This window comes from Meles meles, chromosome 20 (assembly GCF_922984935.1).
Source record: "Meles meles chromosome 20, mMelMel3.1 paternal haplotype, whole genome shotgun sequence".
Taxonomy (NCBI): Eukaryota; Metazoa; Chordata; class Mammalia; order Carnivora; family Mustelidae; genus Meles; species Meles meles.
Window position 1 is genome coordinate 52685537 of NC_060085.1, and position 12684 is coordinate 52698220.

The 12684-nt window shown below is 40.3% G+C and overlaps 1 protein-coding gene across 3 annotated transcripts in view; it reads left to right on the plus strand.

The window, feature by feature from the left end:
• Positions 1 to 12684, plus strand: part of FANCD2 (FA complementation group D2) — a 58599-nt gene that overhangs the window by 34466 nt on the left and 11449 nt on the right. For all 3 annotated transcript variants that reach the window (XM_045992389.1, XM_045992391.1, XM_045992392.1), the window contains 10 exons: positions 97 to 212; positions 1660 to 1768; positions 2535 to 2645; positions 2913 to 3022; positions 4223 to 4366; positions 5516 to 5632; positions 6394 to 6522; positions 6886 to 7004; positions 10947 to 11057; positions 12150 to 12280. In XM_045992389.1, coding sequence (XP_045848345.1) covers positions 97 to 212; positions 1660 to 1768; positions 2535 to 2645; positions 2913 to 3022; positions 4223 to 4366; positions 5516 to 5632; positions 6394 to 6522; positions 6886 to 7004; positions 10947 to 11057; positions 12150 to 12280 — 1197 coding nt within the window. The remainder of the gene's footprint in view (positions 1 to 96; positions 213 to 1659; positions 1769 to 2534; positions 2646 to 2912; positions 3023 to 4222; positions 4367 to 5515; positions 5633 to 6393; positions 6523 to 6885; positions 7005 to 10946; positions 11058 to 12149; positions 12281 to 12684) is intronic.

Consider the following 12684-nt stretch of genomic DNA (forward strand, 5'->3'; position numbering starts at 1 on the left):
AAGTAAGTTAGGAGAGATAGGTGACCCTAAGGGTAGCACCCAGGTTCTGTTGACCTGAAATAAAGGGAGTTAGAAATGTTTGTTCTTCTCTTTCAGATTGTCCTATATTCCTTACTGACTTGGATCCTGGAGACAGGTTGGAATCCATGTCTGTTAAAGAGCATTCGTTCATGTGTTCACTCATATTTCTTACTCTTAACTGGTTCCGAGAGGTAAGCAGAGTTACTAGGACATTTTACCTGTTGTCTGTAGTTCTTGTTGGAAGGAAACTCTTTCCTGGTACTCATGTACTCATGGGACTCTCTAAAAAGTCTCCGCTAAGCTTCTCCAGCTGTTATGTCCATTTCTCCCCAGTTTTATGTACCCATTGATGTAACCAAATCAAAACACTGAGAATTCACGTGATGTTGTTCATGCTTTACTACTTTAAGCCTTTTTGTTGTATTCTTCCTTTTGCCTGGAATAAACTACCTTCTCCACTGTGAAAATACTGTTCGCCCTTGCATAGGTATCCACTTAATGTTTTTTGATTTGGTGAGATCAAGTCAATGATGGTTTTCCCCTTCCTTTGGAATATATTGTGCTCAATGAAATGCACAGTAATGAAATATGATGAAAATGACAATACCATGTTACATTTATGTCTCACTTCCTTTATCATGCATATTATTTCTGAGACTGTTCACTTTTTTTTTTTTTAATATTTTATTTATTTGACAGCGAGAAATCACAACTAGGCAGAGAGGCAGGCAGAGAGAGAGGAGGAAGCAGGCTCCCCGCAGAGCAGAGAGCCCGATGTGGGGCTCGATCCCAGGACCCTGGGATCATGACCTGAGCCGAAGGCAGAGGCTTTAACCCACTGAGCCACCCAGGTGCCCCTGAGACTGTTCACTTAAATGATCTCTTCTTATCTTCACAATTATATTCTAATGTAGATAGGACAGGTATTATCCTTGTTTTATACCTATGCAGTTGCAGATACATAGAGTACCAAGTCAGTGAAGAATAGGGGCACCTGGGTGGCTCAGTCGGTTGAACATCTGCCTTCGGCTCGGATTGTGATCCTGGAGCCCTGGGATCAAGCCCCATATCGGGCTCCCTGCTCATTGGGGAGCCTGCTCCTCTCTGCCTCACCCTGCTCGTGCTCTCCTGCTCTTTCTCCCTCTCTCTCAAATAAATAAATTTTTAAAAAAAAATCAAGCACTTACATTGTGCCAAATGCTGGGCTTATTTCTTTATAATATTTAATCCATATAACAACTGTGTTCTTGTTTTAAAGCTGTCTCATTTTGTAGTTGAAGAAGTAAAAATTCAGAAAGGCTAATAATGACTTGGCCAGGGTCACACAGCTTGTAAGTAGCAGAATAGGATTTGTTTATACAATCAAAGTGTGTGCTCTCTAGTGACTGTGCTATTCTACTTACTATTTAACTAGAAATCAGTAGAACTAGGGTTAAACTAGGATTAAAAGTCAGATCTCCTATATTGGCCCAGGGTTTTTTTTCTTCTATAGCACCTTGCTGAGAACACCTTTAAATTACAGACTAAACTCATGGATCTGGCTACTGAATGGCTTTTTTTAAGCTCTGGATGAATAATGTAAACAAGGTCAAAATTGGAACCATTCAAAGTATGAGAATATAATTTGTACTTTTCCAGATTGTAAATGCCTTCTGCCAGCAAACATCACCTGAGATGAAGGGGAAGGTGCTCACCCGGTTAAAACATATTGTGGAGCTTCAGAGAATCCTGGAAAAGTACTTGGCAGGTAAGGAAAGTGTCCTATATAGTACCTTTGCTAGGAAGGCAGTGAGGAGATAGAGAACTTTACTTTTAAGACAAGCTCGCTGATAGCCATCCCCTACTCATCTAGGACAAGAAAATATTTGCTCGACAACAATAATAAGGAAGAATACATCCATTTTCGTCCCATTGTTACCTTCAAGAAATCTTGCTGCTTAAGAAAATAAAAAATGGAAAGCATTGGTTGGGCTTTTGTAAAGTAACTTTTCGTCTTTAGAAGTCAAACGATCAGTGCCCTTTGCTTTCCTGAACATAGTTATGAACCAGGAGTAAAGCTGACAGGTCTCTTAATACCTCTGACTATTAAATAAACTTGTTGTTTTAAAGGGTTAGGTAGATTTTCTGGGGAAAACGTAGGAACCACCCCCACCAGGCCCTCATCTATGTAATTGTGTGTAAAATAAACTTCTGTGTGACCAAATATTAATATCTTTAGATTTGTAATAAGGATTAGTTTATTTTTAGTCCTTACTTGCTTGGATATTTTTTATATCATTATTTAGAATGATTTTATCTTAATTAGTCATAATCATTTAATACGATATTCTTGTAAGTCATCTCTGATCATTTTGCTATGCCAAAACAATTAATGTCAGGTAACTTGAATGTATCTTGCAGGCATTCAGCCATACTTGGTAGTTCTGAAAATTAATTTTTAGCCAATCAGGTGATATTCTAACAGTGATAATGTGGCTGGTATACATTGAGCTTCTGTCTCCTCTCTTTTCCAGTCACTCCAGACTATGTTCCTCCCCTTGCAAACTTTGACTTGGAAACTTTAGATGTAACACCTCCTACTGCTGCTGCTATTTCAGCAAAAGTCAGAAAACAAGGAAAGATAGGTATGTTCTCTTCTTCTGTGTCTCCATAGGAGGGTCAGGTCATTGAATTAACATAAGAGGTCATATGCACCAAGGCTTCAGTAACTGGAGAGATAATGTCATTGAACTCTTTCTTTGGCATGGTTATAAAATGAACTATAATGCAGGGTTATAAAATTACCTCCTCTACCCTAGGTACTCTTCAGCAGGTTGTTTCCTGAAGGTAGTGATAGTTAACAAACATGATAATTGATTACTGGAGTCACTTTTCTCTTTTTGAAACAAAAGGAGGAAAACGGAAAGCAGATGGCAGCAAAACATCCTCTCCTGACACACTTTCAAAGGAGGACAGTTCAGAATGTGACCCTACACCATCTAATAGAAGCCAGCTGGAAAAGGTACTGAAGTGATGGGTTTCCATGAAGGTTGTGTGACAGTACAGTAAGATTAACAGGGGAGGGGCACCTAGATGGCTCAGTCGTTAAGCGTCTGCGTTCCGCTCAGGTCATGATCCCAAGGTCCTGGGATCGAGCCCCTCATCCGGCTCCCTGCTCAGTGGGGAGCCTGCTTCTCTTTCGCACTCCCCCTGCTTGTGTTCCCTCTCTTGCTGTTCTCTCTCTGTCAAATAAATAAAGAAAAAAAATTTTTGTTAAATAAAATCTTAAAAAAAAAAACAAAGATTAACAGGGACCAGCATCATACTCTGCATTTTACAGAGAGAAATTAGAGAAAAGAGGCAGACGAACTCTCCTCAGCTTTGGGGCGACTCTCCCAGTAGCAGAGTTAGGGTTAGACTCGTAGTCCTTATCATTACAGCACACTGATTTTGCTAGTCATTTTCTTAAATGTGTCACTCCTTTTTTATACCCCAGCAGTACTTTGAATTCTTTCTTGTAGCATTTATCAAATTTTGTTTTAAGACCTAGTTTTAGATATACTGCTTTTAGCCTCTTTCCCCCTCTAATCCCGGATTATCAACTTCTCAATCAATTGAGATAACATGAGATGCTTAGGACAGTTTCTGATAATCAATAAACAGTAGTTCCTTTTTCCTGTAGGTCTACCAATCACAGAGTAAGTTATATGTTTGTGAAATTCCCTAAACCACATGGATCTCAATTATTTGTTTTTTTGGCTACTGTTTATCATTTATTTGTATAGTTCCTGTAATCTCCTAAAAACCCAAGATTGGTAATAATATCTATGTTTAATAGGTAAGGAAACTAAGGCCCAGAAATGGTAAGTGACTTGCCCACAGTCACACAATTAATAAGGCTTGAGCAAGGTTTGAAGCCAGACTGGTCTGGTGCCACAACTCATTGTTTTCTCTACCATGCCATAACACCTTGGTTTGTCTAGTAGTTCATACTTAAGAGGAAATCAACCAAGGGTTTGATATGTGACCCATATTCAATTTTAAATTAGGTGCTTTTGTCTCAGGAATATTTAGAGACTTTGGTGAAAGAAAGGTGGTAAATTGCTAAGAAAGTAATTTCTTCATAAAATGAATGCATAATTGTACTTTGAGGTCTTTCTGAAAAATCAAGGTATTATAGAATCCTTGTTTATTCTGTTGGTTGCTGCTGCTTTCTTCCCAGGACTTCAAAGGGAAAGAAGAAAAGACATCAGTGTCACTACAAAGTTACCATGCTTTTTTCCGAGAATTGGACATTGAGGTCTTCTCTATTCTGCATTGTGGACTTGTGACCAAGTGCATCTTAGATACTGAAATGCACACTGCAGTAAGTCACAGAGCTGAGATCCTAGAATTTAATCTGGTTTCAGAAAATTTCTCAGCCCAGGATGCCTGGGTGGTGCAGTTAGTTAAGCATCTTGGTTTCAGCTTGGGTTGCAATCTCAGGGTCATAAAATCCAGCCCTGAGTCTGGCTCAGCACAGAGTCTGCTTGGGATTTGCTCTCCCTCTCGCTTCCCTCCTACTCATGCTTGCACGCTCACTTGCTCTCTCATGCATGCGCACTCTTGCTCTTGTTCTCAAATAAATAAGTAAATATTCAAAAAAAAATTCTCAGCTCTATTCTTATTGTAAAAGGAGCACCAAAGCATTGAGAGAAGGTGGACTCTGGCTTCCAGAGCTTTCATATATAGTGACAGTAATGATAAATAATCATCCTCATCATCTTTTTTTTTTTAAGGTAAACAACATTTTTTTAATTCATTTATTTATTTTTAAAGTAAACTGTAGGCCCAGCATGGGGCTTGAACTCGTGACCTTGAGATCAAGAGTCACATACTTGGGACACTTAGGTGGCTCAGTCAGTTAAGCAGCTGCCTTTGGCTCAGATCATGATCCCAGGGTCCTGTGATTGAGTCCAGCTTCGGGCTCCTTGCTTAGCAGGAGGCCTGCTTCTCCCTCTGCCCCTCTTCCTGCTTGTGTGCTCTCTCTCTCTCTCTGACAAATCATTTTTTTAAAAAAAGTGTATTTGGGGCGCCTGGGTGGCTCAGTGAGTTAAGCGTGTGCCTTTGGCTCAGGTCATGATTTCAGGGTCCTGGGATCAAGCCCCGCATCGGGCTCTCTGCTCGGCAGGGAGCCTGCTCCCCCACCCCCTGCCTGCCTCTCTGCCTACTTGTGCTCGCTCGCTCTCTCTGTCAAATAAATAAATAAATAATCTTAAAAAAAAGAAAGTATGTTTTCTAAAACTATACTCACTTGGATTCCTGTTTTAATAAAATTTGTTGTGCTTTGGGAGTGCTTGACTTTTTGATTTGTTGACAGAGCACAACAGCCATTTATATGAGGTGGAGAAATTTCCCCCTTTTTGGGGAATGGTTAGATTCTTCACCCATTGGGAAGAGTAAACCTGAAATGTGCTCATTCAAAAAGATGGTGAGGATATGCTTGGAATTATCCTTTCTTTCCTCCTTGTGACAGGCTACAGAAATTGTGCAACTTCAACCCCCTGAGCTGCTTTTCTTGCTGGAAGATCTCTCCCAAAAACTGGAGAATATGCTGACACCCTCTGTTGCCAGGAGAATCCCCTTCCTCAAGGTTAGTATAGGCAGAAGCACAAGTCCTGGCCTTAATGAATTTGGAAACAGGGAGGTCTAATGAACAAGTTTGTCACTTTCTCTGGCATCATGTTGGATCACAATGATGGTGCCAGCCTCATTTCCAGAGCCCATTCACCTTGCTTTAGAAAGAAAGTCTGAAACAGATAAATCAAAACCACCTCAAATAGGATCTATATTTCCAAGTTTCCTGAGCATTTCCGAATCCTGTTCTCTACTGGGGTTTTGCTTTTAAAACCCTCCCAAACTGAGCCTGTACCCAAGCCTCAGAATAGTAGTAGTTGGCTATCTAGAGAAACCAGAATCTCATATGTGTATAACTGTACAAATGTGCGTCTAGCATCTGTTGAAGCAGTGGGATGATGCTGACAACAGAACACGAAAGTTTTAGATGTAAACATTTAAACATTAATATATCCAGTTATTTGATTTTTTTTGTATTCACTACTTGCTCAATGTTTTTATCAGCCTAAATGATTTCTATTTTTGTGTGAGCTTTATTTAATTAGTAATTATGGGTCTGTACTTCCCAATCAAATACTTTATACTCTATAAAAGGCAACCTCTTGGTAATTTGAAGATGAGCAAGATCCCTCTCTCAGAATAGAGTTTTAGGCAAGCAGCCAATTTCTTCTGTCCACTTCTACCTTGTGACCCGGGTCTGACAAAGCTCCTTAACAAACTCTATTTCAGAGAAGCTATCCAGCAGTTTCTTCCCCAGTAATTCTGAATTTATTATAGAGTAAAGGAAACCGGAATATTGGATTCTCACATCTCCATCAAAGATCTGCTCAAGAAGTTGCTCATAATATTGTTCAACTGCTGGCTCCAATGTGTAACCATCTAGAGAACATTCACAACTATTTTCAGGTCAGCAGCCTATCTTAACATTATAGAAATTTAGAAATTACTGGGATGCCTAGGTGGCTCAGTTGGTTGAGTGTCTGACTTTTGGTTTCAGCTCAGGTCATAATCTCATGGGTCCTGGGATTGGCCTGCGTAGGGTTCTGCGCTTGATAGGGAATATGCTTAAAGATTCTCTCCCTCTGTCTTCCCCCAACTCGTATGCATACATGTACTGTCTCACAAATGGGTAAATAAATCTTTAAAAAAAGGAAAGAAATTTAGAAATTACTAAGTGAATAAGAGATTTCATTTTTGGCTGAGAAATATTGAAGGAAAAATTAGGGCAATTGCCAAAACAACGGTCCTAAAAGCATTTTTCCTTTTCAGTGTTTAGCTGCTGAGAACCAAGGTGTAGTTGACGGCCCAAGAATGAAAGTTCAAGAGTACCACATAATGTCTTCATGCTATCAGAGGCTACTGCAGATTTTTCATGGGCTTTTTGCTTGGTAAGTATTTTTGGAAGATGTGGTAGGTAGAAATAATCAAGTATGCACTTGCTTTTATCTGACAGGCCCCAAGGCACTGAGGTAGAGAAAAGACAGAAAAGGCTCGCAAAGTTTTTTTTTTTTTTTTTTTTTTTTTAATTTAAAGATTTTATTTATATATTTGACAGATAGAGATTTCAAGCAGGCAGAGAGGCAGGCAGAGAGAGAGAGGAGGAAGCAGCCTCCCCACAGAGCAGAGAAGGCTCGCAAAGTTTTATGTAAACATGTGCTTGTTCTTTTTGGAGTGTTTTTGTCTGCATCATTTCATTTGATCTTGTACCCTCTGTGTCTTATATGGCCACGGTTATTAACTCATTTGAAAATTAGATGACTTGATAATGGCTAACCTGTAACAGACTGGGCCATCTGATTCTTAGCCAGGTTTGCTGTGGCAGCCTTTCTTTCCATAATAATACTGGAGAGAGGGTTACTTAAGAAATTGTTACTGGGGCACCTGCCTGGCTCAGTCAGTGGACCATGAGACTATTGATCTCGGGATTGTGAGTTGGAGCCCCGCACTGGATGTAGAGATTACTTAAAAATAAAAGCTTTTAAAAAAATGCCAGTAACAACTTGTAGACAAATTCCAGATTATATGTTAAAGAGATGAATACACTTTGAGCTGGGGTATTTAGAAATACTTTGTGAAAAAAATGGAATTTCATGGGGTCCTGAAGTATAGATGACCTTTTGGGCAGTAAAGGAATGGTTGGGAAGGCATGGCATGGGTGAAAGTGAAATGAGGGAGTTGTGTCCCTTAAATGCTTTTGTTCCTCAAGGGTAGGCCCTGGCTCTTCTCTTCTGTACAGGCTTTCTGGGCAGTCTCATCCAAGCTTTAATTTGTGCTGAAATTTATCTTCTGGTTAAAGGCGTTTATATCCAGCTGCCTACTCAACACTTCGTAATGTGTCATTGACACCTCAGACACATCACATCCAAAATGGAATGTATCATCCTTACCACAGCTCCTTCAGCTTTGCGGGGCTACATAAATGGTACCACCAATGTCTGAGCCAGAAACCAGCAGTTGTTCTTTGTCCCTTTCTCTACCCACTACCTTTTCTCTCTCTCTCATCGGATCACCAAATCCTGTTAATTTTATCTTTTAAATAACATCTAAATAGCCATCTGTTGCTCTCCTACTGCACTGCTTTGAGACTCCCATCATCTCTCACCTGGATGAGATTAGTTTCACAATTGGTTCTCTGCCTCCGTCCCTCAGTCCTTTCTTCACATAGTAGTCAGTGGTCTTCCCAATGCAAATCCTATCCCAACTTTGGTCCTTGTTGTCCTTAGGTTTTTCTTGCCTTCAGACTCTTTCCCCTAGCTTCTAACACCTTTTATTATCTGGCTCCTGCTCTTTCACTTGTCTTATATTCTGCCCTCCAGCTATACTGAATTAATTTCAGTACCCTATATTGCTTTCATCTGGAAGATTTCACACATACTCATTCTTCTACCTGGATCCCCACCCTCCTTGATCACCAGTCTTTTCTAACTCATCTCTGAGATCTGGCTTTAAACTTCAGTTCCTCAGGGCCATCTTCTCCGACCCCGAAGGCAGGTAATAAGCCTCCTTCCTACCTCTCTAATTCCCAGTTTTCTCCTAATACTCTGGTATCCTCTTACAATAAGCCTTTACCATATTTTATTGTAATTATTTGTTCATCTATGTTCCTTGCTGGACCACGAGCTCCATGGGAGCTGAAACCAATCATTATTCTATCCCCAGGACTTAAAAACAGTGCCTGACAAAAGATTTGATCAGATGCCTCATCAAGGAGATATATGGATGGCATGCAAAGATGTTCAGTAGTGTTAGTTATTAAGGAATTCCAAGTTAAAATTACAACATGGCTAAATTATGAAGACTTACCTTACCATATTGGTGAGAACATGGAACACCTGGAACTGTCACGTGCTGCTGATGGAAATGTAAAATGGTACACCTACTTTTGAAACAGTTTAGCAGTTCCTTAAAAAGTTAGACATACACCTAACATACAACACAGCCATTCTACTCCTAGGTATTTACTCAAGAGAAATGAAAGCATATGTCTATACAAAATCTTGTGCACAAATGTTAATAATAGCTTTATTTGTAATAGCCCCAAACTAGAAACAAATGTCCATAAACTAGTAAATGGATAAACAAATTTTCATATGGTAGAATACTACACACAACAACATGGATGAAGAAAAGAATTATACTGAATAGAAAGCAAAACCATAAGAGTACATAGCTTTTGATTGCGTTTATATAGAATCCTAGGAAAAAGCATATAATCTATTACTGACGATGAAAACAGATCAGTGATTGCCTCTCACTGAGTAGGAGGATGGAGTGAAGGATGGATTTCAAAGGCATATAAGGAAATTCCTGGGGGTAATAGGTATGTTCATTATTTTCTTCGCAGTGATGATTTCATGGGTTTATATATGTAACCTGATCAAACTGATCAACTTTTCAATACGTGCAGTTCATTGTATGTCAATTCTATCTCAATAAAGCTGTTCCCCGGGGCGCCTGGGTGGCTTAGTGGGTTGGGGCCTCTGCCTTCAGCTTGGATCATGATCTCAGGGTCCTGGGATCGAGCACCACGTCAGGCTCTGCTCGGCGGGGAGCCTGGTTCCCCATCTCTCTCTCCCTGCCTCTCTGCCTACTTGTGATCTCTCTCTCTCTCTGTCAAATAAATAAATAAAATCTTTATTTTTTTTAAGATTTTATTTATTTATTTGACAGACAGAGATCACAAGCAGGCAGAGAGAGAAGGAAGCAGGCTCCCTGCTGAGCAGAGAGCCCAACTCAGGGCTTGATCCCAGGACCCCGGGATCATGACCTGAGCCGAAGGCAGAGGCCCCAACCCACTGAGCCACCCAGGCGCCCCTAAATAAAATCTTTTTTTTTTTTTTTTTTAAAGATTTTATTTATTTATTTGACAGAGAGAGAGGTGACAAGTAGGCAGAGAGGCAGGCAGAGAGAGAGGAGGAAGCAGGCTCCCTGCAGAGCAGAGAGCCCGATGCGGGGCTCGATCCCAGGACCCTGAGATCATGACCCGAGCCGAAGGCAGCGGCTTAATCCACTGAGCCACCCAGGCGCCCCCCTAAATAAAATCTTTAAAAAAATAAATGAAGCTGATCCTCCACCTTGCCCCCCCAAATCCTGACCTATCATAGACCCTCAGAATACATTTGTTGAAAGGCAGAAGGACTACCACTGGTGAGGTAGAGATGTTTCTACAGGAGTAGAAAATCTAGGGGCTCAAAGAGTTTGAATGTTGTACAGAAAAGCAATTCTGGAGTTTTATGATCAGAGGCAAGGTTTAATGAAATCAGTGTTTTAGGAAAATCCTTTTGGCAGCAGTGTGCTGGACAGATTGGAAAGGGATGCAGAAAGACCAGTCAAAAGGTGTCTCAGCGATCCATATATGTGTGATGATCCTAAGGGCCTGGGTTAGAGTGACTACCTGAGCTTGGGAAGGAAGGGACAGTGGGAAAGAGATCTGAAGATAGAATCGCCAAGACTTAGGGAAGAAGGAGTAAGTTTTTTATTGAGCACCTTCTACGGAATCAATACTGATTTAACCATTGATGAAGTTATTTCTGGTTTTTCTGGGGAGGAAGGCCGAGATGTCTCTAAAATGTAGCAAATGAAGGAGAGTTTTTATTCCCTGAAAATAAACCTAGGGAGGACTATTAGACCCTTAAGGAAAGACTGTTTCAGGTGCCCTTCCCCTTGTAGTGTGTGACCGAGTTGGTTACCTGGGTACTTCCAGTGCTGTAGTTCTCCTTTTGCCTCCATTGACTTGTTGATGTCATAGCCTGGAGGCAGGGATCCTCACATGCTGTCCAAGCCACCTTTCTAAAACTATGCTCAACCATTTTACCTTGACTTTCCCTTAGGAGTGGATTTTTTCAGCCTGAAAATCATAATTTACTGTACTCAGCTCTTGAGGTCCTTACAAACCGATTGAAGCAAGGAGAGCCTGACCAGTCCTTGGAGGAATTGCTCAGGTAGGTCAGACAGGATTAGCAAGAGTTCTTGGAAATGACTTGGGTGTCTCCCAGTAGTAGTGAGGGAAATTGATGTTTTCAGCTCCTTTTCCTCAATCATATGAGCTTTTTCATCTATGTATTCCAATAAATACTGAGACATTAGAAACTGTTGAATAAATCCTACTAAATCTGGCATTCTGCCTCCTGTAAAGTTGGCCTCTTCGGGTAATGATATGAAAAACACTAGTGACCTGTAGTTGACTCCTGATTATCTGGAAGCCTACTGTCTCTCAATAGAATCAGGTAATTAGGTAGCAGTAGTTACCACTGATTTCCTCCTAGTCTTTAAAGAAGAGGAGCCTAGGCTGAGGGCAAGGCAGTGGAAGAGGGAGGTGAGAAGGAAACCTAAGAGGCATGGCTTCCAGCCTGCTGTCCCAGCTTCAAACAGAGTAATTTCATCTTTCTTTCTCCTTCTCTATACTATCTCTGGGTCTGCAGTTAATGCTTATCATCCCTGCCTATAGGGCAAGACCTTACTTCATTTTAAATAAAGTGCTTTTAAATTTGTTTGACCTCCTTCCCACAGTCAGTCAGGGGAGTACACTCTAGTTTTATTTTAGCTACAGTTCTGGATTAATTTTGACTCCCTATCTCCCATTATTTCAGTGCATTGAAAGCTGACCATATATGGTACACTTATTAAAAGCTCTGCTTTCTCTGTCTTATAGTTTCCTTTCACTTGTCCCTATAAACCTAGAATTTATACTTTATTCTCATTGTGTTGCCTTAGGCTTTAAGAGCAAATAATTTGTCCAGGGTTGCTCATGTAAGCATGGTGTAAACTCTTCTTTGGGTATCTTGGTGTACATGACCCCTTTCAGGCCAGCATTCCAGACCCTGGGCTCTGTTCTGCCCTGGCTTTCGTCATACAAGGCTACAGTGTTCTATCATGGTCTTGATAGAAGGTGGCCACAAAAATACCTGAAAATGAGGAGAATTCCGGTTAGACCAATAAATACACAAGTGAACTTAGACAACTCATGTATTTAGATATATTTGTAATACTTGTCATATCTTTTTTCTTCTTCTTCTTTCTTTTCTCCTTTACAGACAGAGCTTCAATTACTTGCAGAATTTCTCTCACAGCATTCCGAGTTTCCAGTGTGCTCTTTATCTCATCAGACTTCTGATGGTCATTTTGGAGAAATCTACAGCTCCTGCCCAGAACAAAGAAAAAATTGGTGATGGGCCCAGATCCTCTTTTTTATTTTTTATTCATGAATAGGATTAATAACTAACTCAAGCTTATAAACTTAGGGCTTCCTGGGACCTTGTATATTTTATATGTAAAACCCCCATAACCATGGATGTACCCTTTTGCCATATCAAGAAGGACATTTTCCCAGAAGGAGCTATGATTGATCTCTGCTAATACTGCTTAGTCTGAGTTTGGTTAGTTCGTTTGTCTAGCTAATTTTCTGTTTGGCTTCTGTTAATTCATGTCCTTTTTCGTAAATTATCTGAGACATTTGACAAAAAGAGACACAAACTGCTAGGTTAGTAAAATGGGAGAAAGGAGAAATCAAGATTTGATTAAGTGTAAAGAAAGGCTGGGCCCAGTTCCTGATCTTTTTCTTTTTTCTTT